Source organism: Podarcis melisellensis (genome assembly GCF_964234715.1).
Source record: "Podarcis melisellensis genome assembly, chromosome: 10".
Taxonomy (NCBI): Eukaryota; Metazoa; Chordata; class Lepidosauria; order Squamata; family Lacertidae; genus Podarcis; species Podarcis melisellensis.
Genome location: NC_138542.1, coordinates 57,945,778 through 57,968,320, shown reverse-complemented (window position 1 = coordinate 57,968,320; position 22,543 = coordinate 57,945,778). Strand labels below are relative to the sequence as shown.

Here is a 22,543-nt window from a genome sequence, read left to right as displayed (position 1 = left end):
CCCAATATCGTCCCCGCCTCCCCTCGCCAATCCACGCCGCCTTTTCCCAGACACGTCCCAGATTCCTGGTCTGCCCCCCCGTCCCCCCTCCTCCACTGCCGCCACACACCACTGGCGGGGCCGCTCCAATTCTGACCCGCGCGGGCGCGCTACGTACAGGCTCCTCCCACGGGCTCAGGGCGAGGTATTGCGCAAGCGCGCCCGCCGCGGGCGGGAAGTTTGCCTTCGTTCGCTTGCCGTAGCGGCGCCCCTGACTGAAGATTCGGCGCTGAGAGGAGGTTCTAGCGGTAGCTGCCGTTGCCCGCCGTTCACGTGCAGGTAACTGGAGGGCGGAAGTCACCAAGTTGACACAAAAGGGGGGACTCCCCGACTCTTTGCCCTTCCCGGCCCCCCGCAAGAGGCTCTCTCGACGCCCGAAATAATGATGCCGCGTTGGTCAGGGCGAACCTTCGTTGGGGTTTCCGAGAGGAAAATCGTCCCACGGACCCCGGGAAATGTGGCCTCTGTGAGGGTGGGGTCGATTAATATTCGGCTCCGCCGCGAGTTTGTGGGGTAGGGGGCTTATGAGGTACCCCTGCTCTGGAACAGTTAAAAACATTGGGGGAGGGAAATCATTTTAAAAACAATTAAGCATTATTATAATTAAAGTTCCTCCCCTCTAGCGAAGTTTACAATGATTAACAAACATATGCAACTCAACCGTATAAACCAATGTTAAAAACACAGATCTATAAGGAATATAACTCTCTCTCTCCCCCATTTAAAAGTAGGTTTGTGGTAAGGAGAATGTCCAGAGTTATATATGGTTGCAACCATTATGAAATTATCTCAGCTATGTGTTTATGCATAATTCAGTGGTTTGACTTCATCCCTGGAGGCACACTCCACTGTCTCTCCAGACAGACAGATGCCAACAACTATGCATTTAGCTGAAGCGTCCCAAAAGGGGATTGTGTAATCTTAATTATTCTCATAGCTAGTCTGTAGTATTCCCACTTCTTCAGTTTATGGTGGTATATTATTACTTGGTTTGTTTAACTCCCAGTGTTTCCGTGCGCTGCTCTAGTTTGCCAGAAGTGGCTTAGTCTTGCTGGCCACATGACCCGGAAGCTGTACACCGGCTCCCTCTGCCAATAAAGCGAGATGAGCGCCGCAACCCCAGAGTCGGTCACGACTGGGCCTAATGGTCAGGGGTCCCTTTACCTTGTTTAACTCCAATTAGCAGTGGTTAGACAGAATACCGGATATGTTATCTGAGCATGCTTGGCAATGAGTGTGAGATGAGTTGATGCATGTGTGGTTTTTGTCACTCCCAGACTGATGCAGCGAAGAGGTCTACATCTGGCCCATTGCCCTCACATTTCATGGGTTTCTGCTGGTTACCTCTGCTGGAGATGATGTGGGCATAGGAGCCAACTCCTAGGGGCTGAGGTCCCTTTGACACTCCCCCCAACAAAATATTTGAGGGGGCTAGCCCCCCAAGTTGATAGCCATTGCCATTCAAATGGTGTGTGTTCGCAATGTCTTGTGATTAGTTATGTGGGGTGGGGCTTACCTGCCCCCCCTCGATATTTTATTCAAGTTGGCACCCTTGGTTGTGGGTAATAGCTTATGCATATTGTTTTTTGGGGGGCAGGGACATTGGAACACTTCTCAACAGGGTGACTTCCCTGCCAGCAGTGGGGTGGAAGATGGTGAACCACAGTGGATTCAGAGTTTCTGTTCTGTTCTGTTAGTCTCATACCTTATCATGCAAAAGATTCACCCAAATTAGCCAAACCTACAGCCAAAGATTGGAAAAGCACTGCAAGTGGCAGAAATGAATCAAGTCCTGAGCTATGGGGAAAAGAGAACACAGCTTTTCAGTTAATGGCTTCAACACTGTCTTTGTTTAAAATAATGCTATGGTTATCCCATAAGTAATATAACTGATGGCTTCTGCTTTAAAGAATACCATGTTTCCCGTTAGACTGGTGACTTCTGAAATAATGACTACTGGAAATGCAAGTGTAAAGATACTGCGCTCCATCATAAATTTCAGCCAACAGTTTTTATTAGTCAGTTCTGGGAAATGACCCAAGTGATTATTCAAGGAGCTTTTAAATTCCCATCAGTAGGAAATCCTCAGCTATTTTTTTCTTATTGCAGAATATATTTATTTAACACAATTGTATACCTACTTTCCTTATATCAAAGCATTTTGTGTAAGAATAAAAACATCTAAAGCAACATAATATAGAAGTATAACAACAATTCAGATTTGGTAAGCTTCATGGTAAATTTCCACAGCCTACCAATAAAATCTTCAACCCACAGGTCATCATATTAATCATAGCTGCCAACCCATAGATAAGCATTGTGTTTGACTTTACTTTGATTGCAAGGCACCTTGGGAAAAGGTGCACTACATATTTTAAATAAAATAATAATATATGTTCAGTATGCCAGCACATAGTTTTGTTCTATCTTTGGGATTTCTTCCAGTCTTGTGGGTGGTTGCAGAGAAACTCCTCCTTGTTGCTGATTGTTTCACTTGCTGTAGTGGGAATATGAGTAAGGCTTAATCTAATGATTACAGCCAACATAGGGATTCATGGCGATAGTTACTCCACAGAGTAAGCTGTGATTGTGTCAGCGTATTGAATTGAAACTGGAAGCTCACTGGTTACCTCTGCAGTTTGTTTATTATTTTGTAACCCATAGGTCCTCATCAGCAGTTTTCCCATAGGGCTGCTTTGAGACAGAAGTGAAGCATGACAGGCCAGGATCTCAGCCATTTACAATTTAAAGTGGTGGGTCATCAACCTCTTTTGCCACTAATTGAATAAATGGGCCAAATTACAGGTGACTCTTGATTTACACGGGGGGGGGGGTTACATTCCAAGCCAAATTGCATATACTCAAAACATTTTGGGTTTAGTTGTGGATGGGATTGCCAAAGCTTTTTTTCCTGGGTGGCTGCCCCCTTTTTAATTAAAAAAAAATCTTTTTACCAAGCATGGATTTGGAATAATAAAGCTTGCAGAATGCTAAAAAAAAGCACATTTCGTAGTAAAAACAAAAAACTAAGGAAGCGGGGTTGACATTTCCAAAATTAAAAAATGCTAGCACATTCTAATGATAGCTGTGATGTGTCATTGATGAGAGGAAAATGCGGATGTTTAAGAGAATAGCACTTGGCAGAAAAAGGAGAACACAAGAAGAGCATGCTGGATGAAGCCTGTCACCCATATGGTCCAAGCATTCTGTACTCAAAGTGGCCAACCAAATGTCTATGGGAAGCCCACTTATAGTCTTGTACCCCAAGTCTTTTCATGTTTAAAGCAGATAACCTTTGCTGATTCATTCACACACACACACACACACACACACACACTAGCTGAGAGGTTTTGACTGTTTTCAATCAAAAGACTGCATTCCTTCATGGGTAACCTTCCATTGGAGTGCAGAGCCAAAGCCACACAGATCCACACTCATACATCCACAGAAATGAACTCATTTACACACTTTTCACCTCCAGTTCACACAAATTCAGGATAATTCTGCCTTGATAGCCACTGAGAAAGGGAGTTCTCTCCATGCTCAGTGTGAAAACACAGCAAGCTGCTGATGGAGGAAGAGAGTATTCTCACTCTGTCGTGAGCTGAACTCGTAACCATGCCACTCTTCCCTCACTGCACAATTATTTCCTGCTGAGCAGTGCAGGCATATGAGGTTACAGACTTTCCAAGATCCCCCACAGCTAAACATCAGAAACTGCTGAGCAGCAGAGGATGCAGAGCTGCATAGGGGTTGGAGCTGAGAAGAGGGACAGGATCTAAGATGGGATGGCAACAAGACAGAAAGACAGGTTTCAAGGGTATCCCTGAGTATTTATCCCTTTATATATGCTCTCATATATACATTCTTATATTCACATCTCATGTAGAAGTGAATAGCTGTCGCTTACTCCTTACTCCTATTTAGACCACATAAAGAACATTTGGGGGGTGTAAGAGCAAAACCTGTTTGATACTCCTACTGAGTATCCTGTCCTGCCTACTCGCAATGGGATTGTTGTTGTTTAGTCATGTCCGACTCTTTGTGACCCCATGGACCAGAGCATGCCAGGCACTACTGTTTTCCAGTGCCTCTCACAGTTTGGTCAAACTCACGCTGGTAGCTTCGAGAACACTGTCCAACCATCTCGTCCTCTGTCGTCCCCCTTCTTGTGCCCTCCATCTTTCCCAACATCAGGGTCTTTTCCAGGGAGTCTTTTATTCTCATGAGGTGGCCAAAGTATTGGAGCCTCAGCTTCAGGATCTGTCCTTCCAGTGAGCACTCAGGGCTGATTTCTTTCAGAATGGATAGGTTTGATCTTCTTGCAGTCCATGGGACTCTCAAGAGTCTCCTCCAGCACCATAATTCAAAAGCATCAATTCTTCAGCGATCAGCCTTCTTTATGGTCCAGCTCTCACTTCCATACATCACTACTGGGAAAACTATAGCTTTAACTATACGGACCTTAATATGATTATTACAAACTATACGGTCTTTAATATGACTATTTAAAAATTGGTAAATAACTGTTTCTATTTTGATCATATATATTGACGTTCGTATTACTTTCTTTTAGGAATGTCTGGAATCAGCAGCAGCAATGCTAACTCCAGTATGTGGTTTGGACAGGTTAGTTTACCATCACCTTCAGATTTGTGTGAGATTTTCTGATGGGGTTCAATGCAAAATCTGCTATAGATAACAGCCCAGTTGAGACATAATGGGAAACCATGGCTTCAAAGTATGTGAGTGAATCTGCACAAACCTTGGTTTCTTATGCTTCCTACCCTGGGCATGGAGAAGCGGTTAGATACTTCTTTTAAATAAACCACAGTTCCCTGTTACGTCCAAACTTGGGGAACTGTAGTTGGTTTAAACTCTACATAGGCAGAAGAGACATGGATCATATCCAAAATATGGTACAAAGTGCTCCTTTTTAAAGCAGAAAGCAGATTTGTTTTTGTATAAAAACCATTTCCCTAGAGAGTAGCTGGAAATCCAAAATCTGTTTGGATACTCTTAATATTTCTTTGCGCTCTTTTTGCTGTTGTTTATCTCACACTACAATGCAAGAGTTATTATTACTATTTAATTCAGTTGGTGTTTGGTGACAAGTATTGGGAAAATATCTACCAGCTGAGATTTCGTTCTGATTTGGCTGAATTATACTTAAGAGCGCTCAGAGGGGAACTTGGGGGAACTCATGCAACAAAGTAGTTACCATTTTAAACAATTCATGGCATTATCATAATGAAGGAGCTACCCTGTGAGGTACAGTATTTCCTTTTGGATATGGCTTTCAGAGTATAACTAGATTAAAAGTTCTTGTGGGGGATGGGACTGATTGAATTAAATCAGTTGCAAGAAAGGGGGAGAAATTAGTTATGAATATACTAGATGTTTCCATGATTGTGTGTGTGGTTTGCTCAAGTGTCAGTATACAGCAGATGAGTACCAGGCCGTCCAGGCTGCCCTGCGACAGAGATTGGGCCCAGAATACATCAGTAGCCGGCAAGCTGGAGGAGGACAGAAGGTACAAAAGTGTGTACACAGTTTTTATTTACTTGATATTGAAAATTACCCATTGCCTGTTGGTAATGCATATTTCCCCGAATCCTTTTGGGCAGCAGTTCCCTACGCCCTTGCTTTCTCAGGAGGAGCACCATAGTGTAGGGCAGGGGTGGCCAACTCCCAAGAGACTGTGATCTACTCACAGAATTAAAAACTGGCAGTGATCTACCCCCGTTTTGGGGGGGTTCAGGTCAAAGTTGTTGAGCTTTTTAGGGAGGAGGAAAGCCACGGTTTTTGAGAATGCAAGCCTAAGCTCAAAGGGAGGGGGGTGGGGCCGGATTCTATTTTACCAATACTAAGGAAAGGGACCCAGTGTTCAATCACAATCTACCAAAACCTCCCAGGGATCTACCAGTAAATCGCGATCAACCTGGTGAGCATACCTGGTGTAGGGTTATCTGCAAGTGATGCTTGCTGTATGCTGCAATCTTCCAAGTCAGAGGCAAATCTGGTGTCCACAGAGGTATCAGCATTTGTTAATGATAGTACTTTCTGGCTCTCCAGTTTGGAGAGGTGGACAGCCCTGGCCCACTACCTTTCCTCAAAGCAACTCTCCCATTGCTGGCCAGGGATTTAGAGAAAGAAGTGCAGTACAGGGCAGACCTGGGGTGTAGGATTCTTTTCACATGTAATAGCCTTCATAATTTCAAAACAAATGTGCTAAAAATCTGGTGTGCTATGCTACTGAATCATAAACCCTAGAATTTTGAACATGATGCTCAATGCTTCCTTGCCCATCTCCCTCGCAAGTGCTCCATACCACTGCCTTGTGCAAGCATTCTCCAGTTGAAAATTTAATAAATTCTTGTCAATTTAATATCTCAAACTCAGAACAATTAATTTTAATTTTGGTTAGCTGTTTGGTACTGTAACGTGGAACACACTTATAAACACTAGGTGCTGGTATTTGTGTGTTCCATTTTTCTTTTGATATGATGATTCTTGGTCGGACACAGTGCCTGGAAGCCATGTTGCAAGTAGATGTCGCTTCTGCAATAATTTAATGAGATTAAGACTGACCAAGAAGGATTTTTGTCACTTTTGTCCTTTCTAATTTCAGGTTTGCTACATTGAAGGACACAGAGTCATCAGTCTGGCCAATGAAATGTTTGGCTACAATGGCTGGGCTCATTCTGTCACTCAGCAGAATGTCGGTGAGAACCAATTTTAAGCTTCTTCCAGCTGCTTCATGCTGCAGGTTCTCTAAGTTAACAAAATGTTCTTGTGCAAAAGACTATCCTAGCAGAGTGAAACAATAAGAGGTTGGGTGCAAATAATGGCATTGTTCCACGTAAGGAAGCTTTTGATCTAGCAGCAGCTTTCATGAATAGAAAGTGGAGAAAGCATCCCCCCCCCCCCGATTCCTCCTTCGGCTCCTGCTTTCCTCAAAAACCTGTTCTAGAGGAGTGGGGTCCCCCCCTCCAAGAGTTATGTGGGAAGTGGCATGGAAAGCATAAATGAGAACTGGTGAGAACCTTGTGCCCTGCCCCATTCATTCATGAAATCTTCTGCTAGTATTCAGAGTTTTCCATGAACAGAGCACCTCTGCTAGATGCAACACAATATGATCATGAGTTTCTAGATTTTGAGAAAGGGTCTTCTCATATGTCACCTGGAAGCAGAATTTTCCATAACAGTTGGGGAGGCACAGCATGAGTTGGCATGGGGCAACCTTGACAACATATTAAAGTGGTTTCCCCTTAAATTTCAGAATTCAGTGTATTGTCAGTTACACAGTGAATACATATAGAAAAAAGAATCCATGCCCTAGCAGTTAGCAGTTTTCATTAAATAAATAAATAAATAAATAAAATTAGCTGAAAACTGCAAACCTGTACAGGCGGGGGAAACGTCTCCCAAAATTATGGCTGCAGCTGTCTCATCCTCAAAAGATCTGTTGTGCTGAGGGAGGACTTTTGTGGCCTAGCAACAGGAGGTTGAACGGAAAAGGCAGAGGGGAGACACTTAAGTCTTTCAGCTCAGTAACAACAACTGGAAGAATAGAACCCCCATCTCAAAAGCATCACCTAGATCACCTTAAGGATCTGAAATGATATTAGGTAACAAAAACTACAGAGCCGTCAGAAAGGCAGAAGGGAGCGAAAGCACAATACTATAAGGTATAAGTTATACTTCATTATAACCTTGCTTTCTGTATGGATAGATTTTCCTGTAAAACGTATTTCGGAAAATGATCCAGTCTGCACATTCATATTTTGAAACCTATTGTGATCCCTGACATTACTCTTATCTGCTTTGCTTATGAATGTTTCACTTTTTTTATTCCATCGCATACAAAACCTTAATCCCCTCCTAGAAATTGGTAGCATTCTGTGCATTAAAAAAATAAAATATCCTGGAGAATACTCTGAACCTACATATGTTTAATTATCAATTCTCAGCACATATTCAGTTCGTCAAGAGGATAGAGTCATAGAGATTTACAAAATAAAGACCAGTTCCTTGTGAAGCTGATTCTGTCATCTTGAATGTGATTCAGATTATCGGAAGCTGAAATTCCTCATAGAATATTACTGCTAATGAAATTGTTTGATTTTAAAATATTTTTAAAAGCTGATGGGAAACGTTATAACTTGATCACGGCAGCCTAAAACTGCATTACTATTTTCTGCAGCTGCGTCACACTGCTGACTCAATGTGACTCTCTGTCCATTTTTGTTTCCCCCACCTCCCCCAAATGCAAGACTTAACATTTGCCTCTGTTGAATTTCATCTTGTAAGAATGGGGAGCTAGGCCAAAGCTACCAAGTTCATTCTGAATTTTACTCCTGTTTGCTTAGGCATTAGTGACCTATCCCAGTTTTGTGTCTTCTGCAAATAGGGTAGCATTCCCTCCCCACCTTCATTTAAATCATTGATCAGATGTTGAAGAGTCCCAGAGCCCTACATCACCTCACTCAAATCATTCATCCAGTTTGATGAGAAGCCATTGATGAACACCCTTCTAAGTATGGCTTCCAACCAGCTCTGAATCCAGCGTTATTTATTAGTACACATTCAACGAGTCTGCTAATAAAACATCATGATGAGCTTTGTCAAATGCTTTGCTGAAATAAAAATAAATGGGGTCCACAGCATTCCCACAGTTCACTAAGGTCAATAATGCAGTAATGTCTTAAGGGTAATTTTCGGGTCCATGTACTCTTTTATCTGAACATTATCCTCAGAAGCCTCTAGTTCATATCAGAAACCAACATTCTGCTTGGGAAATATCTCTGTATCCTTTCTGGTTAGTTTCTTTGACAAACATTTGCATCCATGCCAACAGTGTTGGGACCATATTCTAAATTCCCTATATTTTCTCCTACATCTCTTTATGACTGCCTAGCTACCAGTACACAGTAATAATAGGCAGACCAAGTATTCGGTTCCCTATGTTAGAGTAAATGCTTTGTTTTTTGTTTCTGCTCTTCACAGATTTTGTGGATCTTAATAATGGCAAGTTCTATGTGGGGGTCTGTGCCTTTGTGAAAGTCCAACTTAAGGTAAATGGGGTGGGGAGATATGTAGGTGGTGCTGGCTTTTCAGAGCCATGAAAGTAAAGTGAATAGTATGCAAGAGGTACATAACGATATGACTGTTGGTGTTACCTCCTGTCAAACAAAAATGCATATTTATTAGACCCGTCACTGGTCAAAACACACACCTGTTTTTTAAGATGAAATAAGATACTGTAGGAAAAAATCCTGACTTACGCATTTGCTTTTAAACAGTGACAAGTCTTAAACTACAATGCATGTATCCAAATGCTGTTGGTTTCCATTTTTTAGGCAGTATCTGGAGGAAGATTGGAATACTTTGAACTAGCATAATATTTCAGGTTTGATTGACACTTGAGTCCCTGCAGATTCCAGAAAAACTGAATGTACTGCAGTGCCTGCTTAAGCTGCTTTTGCCACAAACCAAGGTTCATTAGGGTGGCTATAGTCAAACCCAAATGGCCATTTATTTTTTTCTTGCATATTCTTAAATTGCAGGATGGCTCATACCATGAAGATGTTGGCTATGGAGTAAGTGAAGGCTTGAAGTCTAAGGCCTTGTCCCTAGAAAAAGCAAGGAAGGAAGCTGTTACAGATGGACTGAAGAGGGCACTGAAGTAAGTGGCAATCAACAGAAGACATTTTGCTAGCCTGAAAGCAATGAAAAAGGGGAACTGTGTTCTAAAAGACGACTAACTCTCGTCCTTTCTCAGGTGCTTTGGTAATGCTCTTGGGAATTGCATCCTGGACAAAGACTACTTGCGATCAGTGAATAAGCTTCCTCGCCAGGTGTGTTACTTGGGACTTCCAAAAACTAGAATTCTGCAGTAAAAATGCCAAATTCTGCTTTGAGTATAGATAATACAGACAAGAAAGGCTCCATTCTTTATTCTGCCATGCAACAGTACATTCTTCTTGAATAGGTAATTTCATTGCCTGGATATTCCAGCTGAAAATTCTTCTGATTATTATCTCTACTGTGTGTGTCTTTGCTTACACTTTTCTGCTTCAAAACACTCAATAATTTTGTGTGTGTGTGTGTGTGTGTGTGTGTGTGTTTTCACTTTCCAGTCAGAGCTGTGTTCAGGAGCAAGCAGAAAATTATAGTACCTTCCAATGAACACTAAAAGTCAGAGCTTACTATGTTGTTCTTTTTTTATATAGAATAGTCCAGCCCCCATCTTCTTGTAATTCTTATTGCACCATTTCTCCCCTCACAGTGATCTCTTTCTAAAGCAACTAGCTTGTCTTGCAGCATTGTTAAATTATTTTCTGAGCAGATTTCCGGGGATTCGTTATTTTTAATAGTGAGATGCCAAAATGCATTTTTCTCAGGATAGATGCCCTTAAGCCTGTTTTCACAAGGACGAATGGTCAACGAATGAATCCGAGCCCTGTTTGGGCTGGGGATAGAGGAGGCTTGGATTGGTTGCATGTGCCCAAGAGGTTTGCAGATGCAGTAGTAGCCCTACCAGTCTATAAAGCCTTACTGGTTTGGATTGCTCTCTAAACCATTTGATTAAATCTATCTTAGGTGTTATATCCTTTTTCCAGAAAAAGCAATCTTCTCTTGCCTCGGAACAGCTTCATCTCCAGTCATCATTACTAACTGGGCTCTTCTACAACCACCCCACCCCAGTGAATCATCATTTAAGCTGCTGCATTCTGGTCGACCCATCCTTCACACATCTACAGTATTCCTTGCTGACTGCAGCCCGTAGTGTGTGCCACCTAAATTGGCATTCCGTTAAAAGGGCAGAGTATGCTTTTGGCTGTGCTGAATTGAAAGCTGCAGACAGGCTGAAATTGTCATGTTTACTGATTTCTACAGGACTCCCAGGCTATTAATCTGCAGTTTTCTTCATTTGTTCTTTCTACATCTGTTTTAAAATAACACCTAGGTTGCTTTAAGAGGGGGGGAAATCAACATGACAAAGAATTGCAAGGAAACAAAGCTGATCCACAAAGTACATGTTGACAGAGTTGGTGTTGATTACTAAACATGACAAATCTCCACTAAGTTAGAGAAATAACCACATTGGTTGAGTTCACAGCCCCAGGCCGAAACTTGGTTGTGAACAGGCAAAGTGTTCCAGGAAAGCAATTTGTCTCCTGGGCAACATGACAGATGAGTCTGTGAAATGTTTCCATTACATTCTGAAGTTTTGTAGCTACTGAAAGGCTGTTTGTTTTATTCCTATTACTAGATGCCTCCAGATTTTGATTTGAGCAATGCTAAAAGACAGGATTTTGAGCCTGCTATAGAAAAGGCAAGATACAATAGCTGCTTGAAGAAGACAAGCGAAGACCACCAGCAGTTTTCTACAGCAACTCCTGTCAAAACTGAGCAGTTAGAATCTTCTTTGAGTACTTCTGAACAAGATCAGCAAAGCAGGTTGGAGATCTAATACACTAGATACATAAGCTTATACAGTAAGCCCGCAACTTATGCACATTTAACTTGTGCCTATTCAGCTTTACTTGCTTGGCAAAAATAAATAAAAGCAATGAAAAAAAGAGTGGCTGGCTGGTTGGGGCAAAAAAGACTTTGGTAATCCCACCCACTATTTAACACAGTGTGTTTTGACTCCTTGGAACATAACCTCTGCTTAAATTGCGAGCTTACTGTAGTCTTAATTGCTAATGCTTTGTATATTCTAGAGCAAAAAATGGAGAATTTTGCTTACCTTCATGAATTCTAGTTTCTTGCCAGACAGTAGTCCATAATACTGAGATTCTTTCCTCCCTGTCCACTGGGAGGCAGGCTCTTTTCCCTAGAAGAACACATTTGGTTGGGCTAGGAAATGCTTCCCACTTCCTTCCTCAAACCAGACCCTGATAACACAGTGAGATTGATTGATTGATTACTTTATTACGGCCATTGGCCCATATCTAAAAACAATACATCAAAATTTATCCATAAACAATACAATTTAAACAGTTCCAAGTTAAAACACCCCTATAAAACCAATTTTATGAGAATTGAGAATAAGAGAAGCACATTGGCACCTAACCCATGGCCTAATTTCCATGCCAGAATCCAGACCTGAAGAAAGCTGGCAAGTAAGGAAAACAATCTTTAATGGAGGTGCGCAATTTTTTTCTGTTCTTCCAACTTGTCACCATCCAGTGGTCTCTAACCCAGGAGCTTAACAAAGCAGTGCTCCAAATGCCCAGGGAGGGAGGGAGATCAGGATTCTAGCTAGCAGCGTACATTGAAGCACCCTTTGACTAAAGGCTGCATCTACAGATACAGAAAAACTTAAATTCTGTGCAGGGATGAATAGGTGACTTCTCTGTGCAGCACACTGGAGACTTAAATAGCCCATGAAGCAGCATACTCTTTGAGGAAATGCAACAGGGTACCAGGTCTGTGCAACTATCTTGTGCTCGGGAGCCAAGCCAGCTTCTGTATCCTTGCTCAGGAAATAAAGACCTTGGCTTGTACTGAGTTGAAGATCACTTCCTGATGTTGCAATCTGCATTCTAAATGAAGGTGGTCCTTGACACATCAAGGACCTTGGAAGGCAGACAGCCACCAGTTCTTTCTACTTCTACCTGCAATTAAACTCTTTAGTAGGATTTTGCCAAGGTGGGCTAGGAGGACTCCCCAATGAATGAGGCCTGCTATGAGTACAAGAATGGTTAGTACATGCAGGTATGTGTTCCTGAAAGCAATGGAAGTAATAAACTTTCCTTCAGATACACAAGTGCAAGATTGGCTCAGGGTTCCTTTGAGTACAATCTGCAGACCGCAGGTTTAATTTCAATTCTTCCCTGAACAATTTTTAAAAAGTCAGGGCAGACTATAAACTAGTGTTCATTCACTTAGATGTCAGGAGAAAGACTGGTTTGTGAGAAGTACCTCCTAGTATAACCTTAGGCCAAGTCTTGTAGGATAAAGTCTTCTTCCTTTATGGATTGCTTTATGGACCACTGGATGCATGCAAGTAGACAGAATAGGAAATCTGAGGCAAGAGAAGGTCTGTAGTTGAATAAATTATGCAAGTTACATGTGAATGTAGTTACACAGCCCTTGGCTATTGCCATATATGCTAAAGTGTCACCCCCCACCCCACATCCTGGTTATATTGTTTACTCTGAGCAAGTATGGTTATGAAATGGGGAATTTAGTGGTAACATTCCCTCTTCCTGTATTCTCTTGTAGTGAGGTCTCGCTGTGTGATGCAACATACCACCGGAAGTTGCGGCAGAAACAACTTCAGCAGCAGTTCAGACAGCAGATGCAGAAGAAACAGCAAATCCAGTCAACTACTCCAGCTTGTCAACCTAGAGGTCAAGGTAAAATGCTAGTTAGAATCTGCATCCGCTGCACTGCAAAGAAGCTCAGAATGGGCAGATGAAGTACCTAAGTAACAGGGCTAATTCTTTCCTGCCGTGTTAACTGTATCACTGTAAGAGTTGAAAGTGAGATGTAAAACAAGTGTGTTTTCCCTGGATATGACTCTCTTTAAAGAGGTCAAAATGAGGGCTTAACCCAAACTTTAATCTGCTGCTGCTGCTGCTTTGACTAGCATCTGGGGGGGGGGGTTTACATTTTTGAAACTATCTCATTTGACTGGTTTTTTATCCATTCATTAATTTTCATGTGGTGCTGCATTTTTAGAGATTGAATTTTCCTGGCAAAATAAATGGCAGCAGAAACTTTTCTGTCCCATGTCGCTGAATGTGTTAAAGAAGATATTTCCTTCCAATGCTGGTGTCAACTTTTGTTTGTTAAGTAGTTACATCTCACTTCATTTAGCATTGTGAAAATGGCACCTATTATTGAAGGTTTCATAAAATGTAGATATAATTATTTAATCCATCAGTTAACTCAAATCAACAAAAAAATCATATAATCAGCAGGCAGGCCTAATATATTTTTGAAAAATAGTGCCTTGACCCAACCTATAAAAGTAAGTAGCAATATTAATAAAACCCATTAATAAGGTGATTGTCAGATTAGGGACTTGTTTTATTGTTGGTGTTTGTAAGCCCAATTCATCTGTAAGCCCCAACTAAGATGGCAGAACAGTGCAGCAGTCAGATTTGTGATAGAGATGGGGAGAGCAGCTGGTATATCAGTCTGGGTCCAGGCTAGGTTAGAGCATATTAATAACAACACCTATCTGTTGTTATTAATAGTTGAAATAACCATCTTTCTCCATATTGAGCCAAATTCAGATAAGTTGGCATTCCTTGGACGAAATGGAAATTAATAGCTTATTCATGCTGGGTCATTTAGGCAAGTCCTTTTTTGTCATTATGATGTGGGACAGCTCTTGTGAAGAATATTATTTGTTCCATTATCGATAAAGCCCAAAACCACCACTATCCTGTCTCTTCCCCACCACCTATCAGCCTAGGAAGACAGCTTATGCATTATTTCTATGCAAATAGTCTAAATCCAGAGAAATATGCACTCTTCCACTAATCTCAGTAACATTAAGCTTCTTTTTTATCTTGTCCAGAAGCATGCGCTCTTCCTGCTATTAAGCACAGCACTTCAGCACAGCTGGAACCAGCTGTGGAAGAGGAGTTCCTTGCAGGTGGGTGAGGGTTGTTGGTACTTTCAGGTATTTTATACCATCTTTTCAGGGAAACATGCTATTAATGTGGGTCACAAATAAGAATCTCAGGGTCGTGGGTTCGAGTCCCATTCCTGCATTGTCAGGGGTTGGACTAGATGACCCCTGTGGTCCCTTCCAACTCTCTGGTTCAGGGGTACCTACCAACATAGCTCAGTTGGTAGAGCACGAGACTCTTAATATCAGGGTCATGGGTTTGAGCACCACATTGGGCAAAAGATTCCTGCATTGTCAGGGGTTGGACTAGATGACCCTTGTGGTCCCTATGATTGTTCAGTTACAACAGCCAAGTCTTTTAAACCTGTTCAAAAGCAGAAAACAAAATGCACCATCTCTGGGGAGGAGATCCATGGCGACAGGTCTGCCACTGGAAAACCCCCCATCTCTTGTGCCCACCAGACTTCAAGTCCTTACCAGCAGATCTGCAGGAAGAGCCTCTGCAGTTTATCTTACTATCTGGTCCCAAGTCGTTTACAGCTTTAAACATAATAGCCACTTTAGCTCCCCAAATGCTAAAGGAACCAGCTGATATAGTCAGTGTTACATACTCTGATCCACTGGCTCCCATGAACAACTGGTAGCCACATTCTGTAAGAACTACAGCTTCCAAAAACAGCCCCACAGAGTGTGCATTTTAGTAAGTCTTGCTGTAACTTAATGCCTGTGGCTGGTTCACATTCTTGCAGCATTTCAGGCAACAGGACACACAAAGAAGAAATGTGCATCCTTTTTCTAGATTCTCCTTCCTCCATAACACCATCTGAGAGGCGAAACGGATGGAGGCCGTTTGTAAGGCAAAATCAGTGGACACAGAAGAAGCAAGCACACACACCCACATACCCCGGTGTGTTCCTATGTCATTGCAAAACCCAAACTTGGGATTTCGTGTTTGCTGACACAATGTCTAGTTCCACCCCGTTACAGTTTTAATCCAGTCGCAGTCAAGACGTGGAACGGAATGGTCAGCAGCTGACCCTTCACTGTTAATGTTCCATTTCTTCCAGATGACCCTGAGCTTTGGGACTTACCTTTGGAGGCCACGGACCTTAGTGTTACCAGTCACAGCACGGCAGCTGGGCCAGCCCCAAACCCAGGCACACCTTGTGGGCAGTATGACATTATGACACGCAGCAGAACGCCACAAAAGATAAATAACCAGAGGCCCTATGCAAAACCACAGCATCCCTCTACTAGTTCTCGACCTCACATACCAGGTAAGTTTAAGAGGTGGAGAAGCAAATGTAGACAGCAGCAGAAACTGGGTAATATAGGGTGGTGGTTTGTCGACAATGGGGCAAGCATGTATATCTATTTTAGCTTAGCACCCTCAAATTGCAAATCATCTACGCTACCTCTGAATCTTGCGGTGCCCAGCAACGAGTGGTGAAAGATTTCTTGCTACTTTTTTGGTGCTCTCGGTCTCAAAGCCTCCTCCAAGATTGCTGCAACTTGCGTCGAAGTAAAGGTGTTTTAAGATGCAGTTCTAAGTTCAGGCTTTGCAAACTGTTCGGAGAAATGGTCTCTTGAAGAGAGAGAACAAAAGTAGGTAATATCTCAGTTGTGTAAGAGACTTGTAAAGAAAGTTCTCCTACATACAATTGTTTCCTGTTTCAGCTGAGTGCAGCCCATACAGGAGGAGCCAAGGGATGAAGAAGAGAAGGCTGGAGCCTGCATAGCAGAAGATGAATGACTTGACTATGGTGCTTTATCTGTTCAGGTTTCAGAATGCAATTTGCACTCAGAAGTTTCAGAATGGAGAATATTCTTCAGACCTCACTATATCAAGCACTAAACAGGAAAAAGGTTGTGCTCATGATTTTTCAGAATTTGAAGGTTTTAAACATTGCTTTCCATCAACTGTATCTCCAGAAAATAATAGCAGTATTTTATCCCGTTGAGATTAACAGATGTAATTCCATATCCAAATGCTTTATTCTTAACTCCCTTTATTGTAAAAGGAAGAAATCCATTTTAACAAGGGTGCATCTTGTAAAGCAAGGCAAACTATTTTTGTACTATTTGCCCTGTCCTCAGGAAAAAAATAGAACCAAAGCTAAAGGAATGTAACAGCATTTTAAAAATGTACTCTGATACAAGTTTCGTGTAACAGTAATAGTAATTAACTTATGTGGAATGAAAAGTTTTTTAAGGCTAGGATGCCAGTGTGCTAATTATGCAATGTGAATCCTGCTTATTATGGTGGTTAAATTAAAGCTTTTCATTCAGAAAAGCTGTGAGATTTGATGTCCCACTGTATGAAGACTGGAGCCAGCCACACATACACTTTTATCATTTTTCCCTTGTTCTCTTTCAAATAAAGAAAAATGTTGGAGGCTAATAGTTGGACACGAAGCTTACTAAAGAGGTTCGGAATTGATATACAAGTGACGGCCATTTTGCATGCATCCAATTGAGGTGTGACTGCTAACGCCTGGGTCCTTTTGGACCCGGAATGGGGCGGCCTATGAATGTTCTGCTGGCGCTTGTGTGGGCCACAACTGGAATCACTGTGCAAAATGGTTGTTGCCTGGGTTGAAACTTCCTCCTTAGAACCAGTCAAGAGTAGAGGAAAGATGCTGTATTTTGGCATATACAGTTTATAAGTTATATATGTGGCTGGAGGACTTCTCTGGGTAATTAGGACTATCATTTTTTCTGCAGCGTTTGGTAAAAGCAAATTATTTAAATTTAATGAGGCAAGGCCAACAAAACACTTAATGGGTCAACATCAACAATCTTAGGTGGTTTACTGGCACGACCTCGCAGTGTAAATTGATTACTACCAAATTTCCCATTTTAGATTTCTATTATGGAAGTGTTATCTGTGGAAAGATCTTTTCAAAAAGTTTAAGTCTCAGAAACCAAATAATAAATTTTCAAGTATTATTTAAATATTTGTTTGAAGGCACCTGCACTCCTTCAAACTCAAATGACTGTTAACAATAATGCTAGTGGGAGTAACAAGAGCTCACTAACAATTGTTAAGCTTCGGGCACAGGAGGAACCAAGGCCATTCGAAAATGAAAAACCACAGCTCAACAAAAGCAGGTTTGGTTTATTTGAATGATTTCATTAAATATCTACAAAGGTAACAAACTGCAGCACAAAGCGCAATCATACAGGAAGCGCAATGCCTGGATTTAGTGCAAAACATACCATTAACTACGGCCAGGGAAGCCCAAGGTTTGAATTCATTTTATTTTATTTTTTTACAGTGTACATTGTTAAATAATGTAAAGAAAACATCTGTAATTCAGAAACAGATCTTGTGGAAAAAGGTATTCAAAGTGTAATAACACAAAATAATTTAACAGTTCAGTAGCATTAGTTAATTCCTCTAGACCTCAGTTATTTCATCCACAGGAGGGAAATCAATGGTAAATAAAACCAGTACTTGCATAACTAAGTGAAAACTCGACCTCAAACATATTAAACCAAAATACTATCCTTGTGCAACACTCAGCTGACTAGATCTTCTAACATTTGGTGGCATCTTTTCATCCATTGCTCCTTCCTGCTTTCTGCACATCAACCTCACCTTGAATTTCCCATCACACCTGTGAGGACTTTTTTTTAAGTCTGAAAAGTTGTTGAATCCCAGCCACCTAGACTTACGTCTTTTGTTTTCAGCCACCGGGTCCAAATCCTACTTCTGCCTGACAAAACCACTGTAAACTTCAACTTGAGGCGAAGGGAAAAGAAAGAAAGAAAGACTTGTGCATATGTTTGAGGAAAGAGTGAAAGAAATACAGAAAGAACAAATGTCCTTGCTAACTTTAGAGGACTCCTGGGGGTGGGGAAAGAGAAAACAGACTTCCAGACCAAGCAGTAAAGCTGCTTCCAAGTCCAAAGCAGAAGTACTTTGACTTCACAGCCTGCTGCTGCAATGCAAAGTAATACTAGTTGGTTGCAGTTATTTCATTTGATCGGGGAAACCAGTATTTTAAGTTAGAAAGAGGAAGGCGAGTAGGAGATATAGTACACCTACTAAAAGGCAACACAGTTAGTTACAGTCCTGGTACCAGTTTTAAGTCCTTTAGACATAGAAAGAAGAAGTTGTTTTTGATGCTGGCTGTTTCAAGTGTATCCATCCTTAGCAATGGATGCTGCACCAGGAAGATGTGTTCCTGGCCTTTCAGGATTGGATTGACAGGCAGGGCAGGGGAGAGCAAATCCCAGCAAACACCCTCCCTCTCCAGAGTGATCGCTCCAATCCCTTGACATACATTACCCTTGCTAAAAAACCTTTATAGCTTAAAAGTCAACCCACCGGTAGGTGCTTACCCCTTCAAAGATGTCCCTCTTTTCCCCCCACTTCCCTTATTCTCAACAACCCAGCTTCTACTCTGGTCACTGTGTTCATTCTCTTCAGCACCTCCGCATAAATCCCTCACTGCTGCTGCTGCATCAGCCACATCAGTTTCCCCCACCGCTCCATAGCTTTACTCTTCCGACACAAAAGCTGCAATAGCTCCCCCTCCAACACCTACTCTCGACACTATTACAGTATAAGCATCCAATGTGTTATGCCTTTGGTATTCCAGTGACTATATCCAAATAACCTCCCTCTGCCTGGCGAAAGTCTGCTGGGAAGGTGATGCTAACTGTAGAAGCAATAAAAGTCCAAGGCACTAAAATATCCAGCAAGCATACTGGGAGAACAGACAAGTATTCAAGTACATTAATTTATACAATTATACATTCACATTTATCTAATACAATGAAAATACAAAGGAAAAAAAGTTAAAGTGTCTCCAATAAGTATCAGGATATAGCTAGCTTTTCCCCCATTTTTTTTTCCTTTTTAACTGTTTAACCCTCTATATGCCACTCTTTTTTTTTTAACTACTGTTGTCCAACAACATTTATATATCACAGTGTTTCCACATCAAAACTGATGGTAAGTACATGTCCGCAGGGAACTTTTTAAAAAATTTGTCTTCTAAACAATTTAAATTGCTCTAATGCTGCAGTCAAAGCTGTTAATATCTTTTACTTAAAGCAGTAATGACCTATGTCAAAGCACGGGCTGTTCTGCAAGTCCACTTGTGTGCCCCATCAGCTCAGGAACTTCGGTGTGATGGTCTGACGGAAGGAAGAGACATGGAAATAATGGACAGCTCCCCCCACCCCCGGCTTAATTCCTCAGAGCAAGACAAATGGCATACTAAAGATTCATGCTAAAACTAACAACAATTCTCCCGTCTCAACCCATGTAGATTCAGCATCTTAAGCCAAATGAATTTTACAGCACAAAGCCCTTGGCTTGTGTGGTAGCTTTCATCTTTACACACTTGCCACAGACGAGAGGAAGCATGTCCCATCGTGGAAGATCCTGATCACTCTTCTCCCCATATTCAAAATGGAGGGCTTTTCTTACGGAGAGCAGAGAGCAATGGTTAGAGGAGGAAGTTCACCCCCCTCCCTTTGGGCGCTAATAGTCAGTTCACTGCAGCCTAGTGGTTGATTCAGGGCCCGATCTCCCCCCTCAAGTCTACCCAGCAGCATGCCTGGGTCTCATTAAGTGGTCCGCAGATTAGAGCCAGGGGGGTTGCTGATGGATTTCTGCAAGTTGCTGATGTTGAAGCTTTGCAATGAGGTGGCACCTACAGGCTGGAACTGGCCTAAAGGCTGCGGTGCTGGACCACCTGTCCCGCTCCAGGGAGCTACAAAGGGCACTGCTGGGAAACCGTATGGCTGAGGGGGGCACATGGCCTTTGTGAAGTGACCTAGGGAGGTAGCTGACGCAGCAGAGATGGGTGTAGCACCGAGGGAGGACGTCATCGAGATGCAGAGCTGACCTGGTGCAGAGAACTTCCTTGCCATTCCTGGGCCCTAAAAACAAAACCCAACCCAAGAGGTTATTTCAGAATTGCCAAACAATGTTAACACAGTCCTTAGAGGCTTCTTCCTCAGAAATGTGTCAGATTCTTCCATGAATGACTTGTAAGTTGGCCAAGTGCACACGACCAGACATAATGCCCCAAGCAAGTACTTACCTCATAATTGCCATGCCCCTTGCCTCCTTTCTTGCCAGAGAGGCTCATGGCATCGCGAGCCCAGTTGTCTACTAGCTTGTGCAGGTCATCCGTAAAGGTCCCTTTTCGACTAGAGGCAGGAGGCTGAGACTGAGGTGCCTGGCTGTTCACTGTACCCGCAACAGTGTTTGTACTGCTGGTCCCTAGAAGAGCAAAGCAATGGCTGTCATTTAAACCTGACTGCATGATAGCTCCTGAAGGCCATCAAAACTATAGCTACAATGGAAAAATAGGAGAAAGCAAGAGTTTAAAAAGCCATGCACATGAATTCTACAATTCAGTACCAGGACATAATGAAGAGGAAGGGATTTAGGGCTCAGCTAGCAGTTTCACTCCTATTAGGTTAATCATGTAATTGTGTGTTATTTTCCAGATCAGTGGGTGGTCTGCAACGTTGCCATTTTCCACTGGGGAATGAACTAGCTTTTGGTATCAATGACAGGTCCATGATTAATGGGTTCCTCTACATTGTCAACAAGCACCTATTATATCAAGTTAATGCTACTGCCAGCTCTGCCCACTCACTCAGCACGGACAGCTGCTCTGCTCTGCAGATGGAAACTAAGAAGCCCCAGGGACTCGTTATTGGAACGAGACATTGTATTACTGGCAGATACTTCCATCTACGTGAATGTACCTGAACCTGCTGGCTTACTGTCCAAGCACAACAGTGCCAAAAGGAAGCGGCAAACCATCACCTTGTGCTTCCAACTCAGATGGCAGCTTCCAGGAGAACCTGCACATTTGGGTTTCACACCATACAGAACTCTATACAGCTCTGCAAAGAAAAATGCAAGGAACTGTTTCAATTTAGAATATGGCACCTGATAGGATCAAATTCTAAGAAATCCAAAGCATCCAAGTTTCTGCTGTGATGGCCATTCTATAGCAAATCTGTAGTGGAATGGTGTGAAAGAGTTGTTTTTACTTGTCCAAAATGGTTATTCAGGAAGCAGCAACCTAAATGCAAGAGTTTAAGAGTGCTGAGAACCCCACATGTGCTATGTAACAAGCACCATGATCACTGAGATAGGACACAGTCTCCAATGTATAGAAGCCAATGAGCTCAAGACTGTACACAAGAAGTGCATCTGGGAAAGCCTGAAGTACCATTCAAGTCCACTGAAAAGGCCTTCCTATTTCAACACAAGGAGTGAAGGTACAACTTGATGAAAAACAGCTTAGGAAACACCAATTAGACCAGTAGAAGATAGCACATTAATTCCACCCAGCTTGCTCCTGGGACTGTCAAAATAATGGAATCGAAGCTTTAAAAGAAGTCAAAGAGGGAACCAAGAGTTCCCACTGCACAAGACTCAAATCTAAAAACTCTGATAATCCATTCCCACTGCTCAAGAACTTGCTGTCAGAAGCAAAGTCATAGGTTCTGGCAACTTAACTGGCCCCTTGATTCTTTGGGATAAAACTGGCCTCCCTGAATCCAAGCCAGATTAGACAAGAATTCAAAACATTATAATTGGTTAGAGCAACTGAGCAAGGTGCCACTGCATTGTGAAATACAAACAAGCGGATAAAACTAGCCAAGGTGGTGAAAGACACAGCAGTCCCCCCCCCAAAAAAAACCCTACTAAATAAGATGGGAGTGGTGCTCATCCACATGCAGGGAAGAGGAAGGAGGAAGAATCCTCTGCCCAGGTGAGAGGAAGGAATGCGGAGTTTAGTAATAAGATCGTAACTGTGTTACATGCAAAGGAAACTATACTTGTGATGCAACAAGATTCAGCCATGTAGTGTGAGAGAAACTGGAACAAAAACACACATCTAAGTAAAAAAAATGAGCAAC

General features: G+C 42.2%; 2 protein-coding genes across 4 annotated transcripts in view; one reads left to right on the top strand and one right to left on the bottom strand.

Annotated features, from left to right (window-relative positions):
- The first annotated feature begins 84 nt into the window (after positions 1-84).
- On the top strand, positions 85-17,039 carry RAD52 (RAD52 homolog, DNA repair protein). Of its 3 annotated transcripts, none has more exons than XM_081927312.1 (12): positions 85-318; positions 4,616-4,668; positions 5,471-5,572; positions 6,671-6,764; positions 9,049-9,116; positions 9,609-9,727; positions 9,824-9,899; positions 11,318-11,505; positions 13,279-13,412; positions 14,585-14,662; positions 15,706-15,915; positions 16,316-17,039. In XM_081927312.1, the coding sequence occupies exons 2-12, from the start codon at positions 4,618-4,620 to the stop codon at positions 16,375-16,377; spliced, it is 1,182 nt and encodes a 393-aa protein (XP_081783438.1). In that variant the 5' UTR covers positions 85-318; positions 4,616-4,617; the 3' UTR covers positions 16,378-17,039. The 3 variants fall into 3 exon arrangements, with proteins under 3 accessions (XP_081783438.1, XP_081783439.1, XP_081783440.1); XM_081927313.1 differs by lacking the exons at positions 85-318; positions 9,049-9,116 and adding exons at positions 435-568; positions 2,729-2,792; XM_081927314.1 differs by lacking the exons at positions 85-318; positions 4,616-4,668 and having other exon boundaries at positions 5,471-5,580.
- Positions 17,040-17,736: 697 nt separating this feature from the next.
- The window catches only part of WNK1 (WNK lysine deficient protein kinase 1), a 104,526-nt gene continuing 99,719 nt past the window's right edge, over positions 17,737-22,543 (bottom strand). The window contains 2 exon segments of the mRNA XM_081926651.1: positions 17,737-20,536; positions 20,701-20,882. Of these exon segments, the coding sequence (XP_081782777.1) occupies positions 20,222-20,536; positions 20,701-20,882 (497 nt within the window). The 3' untranslated portion in view covers positions 17,737-20,221.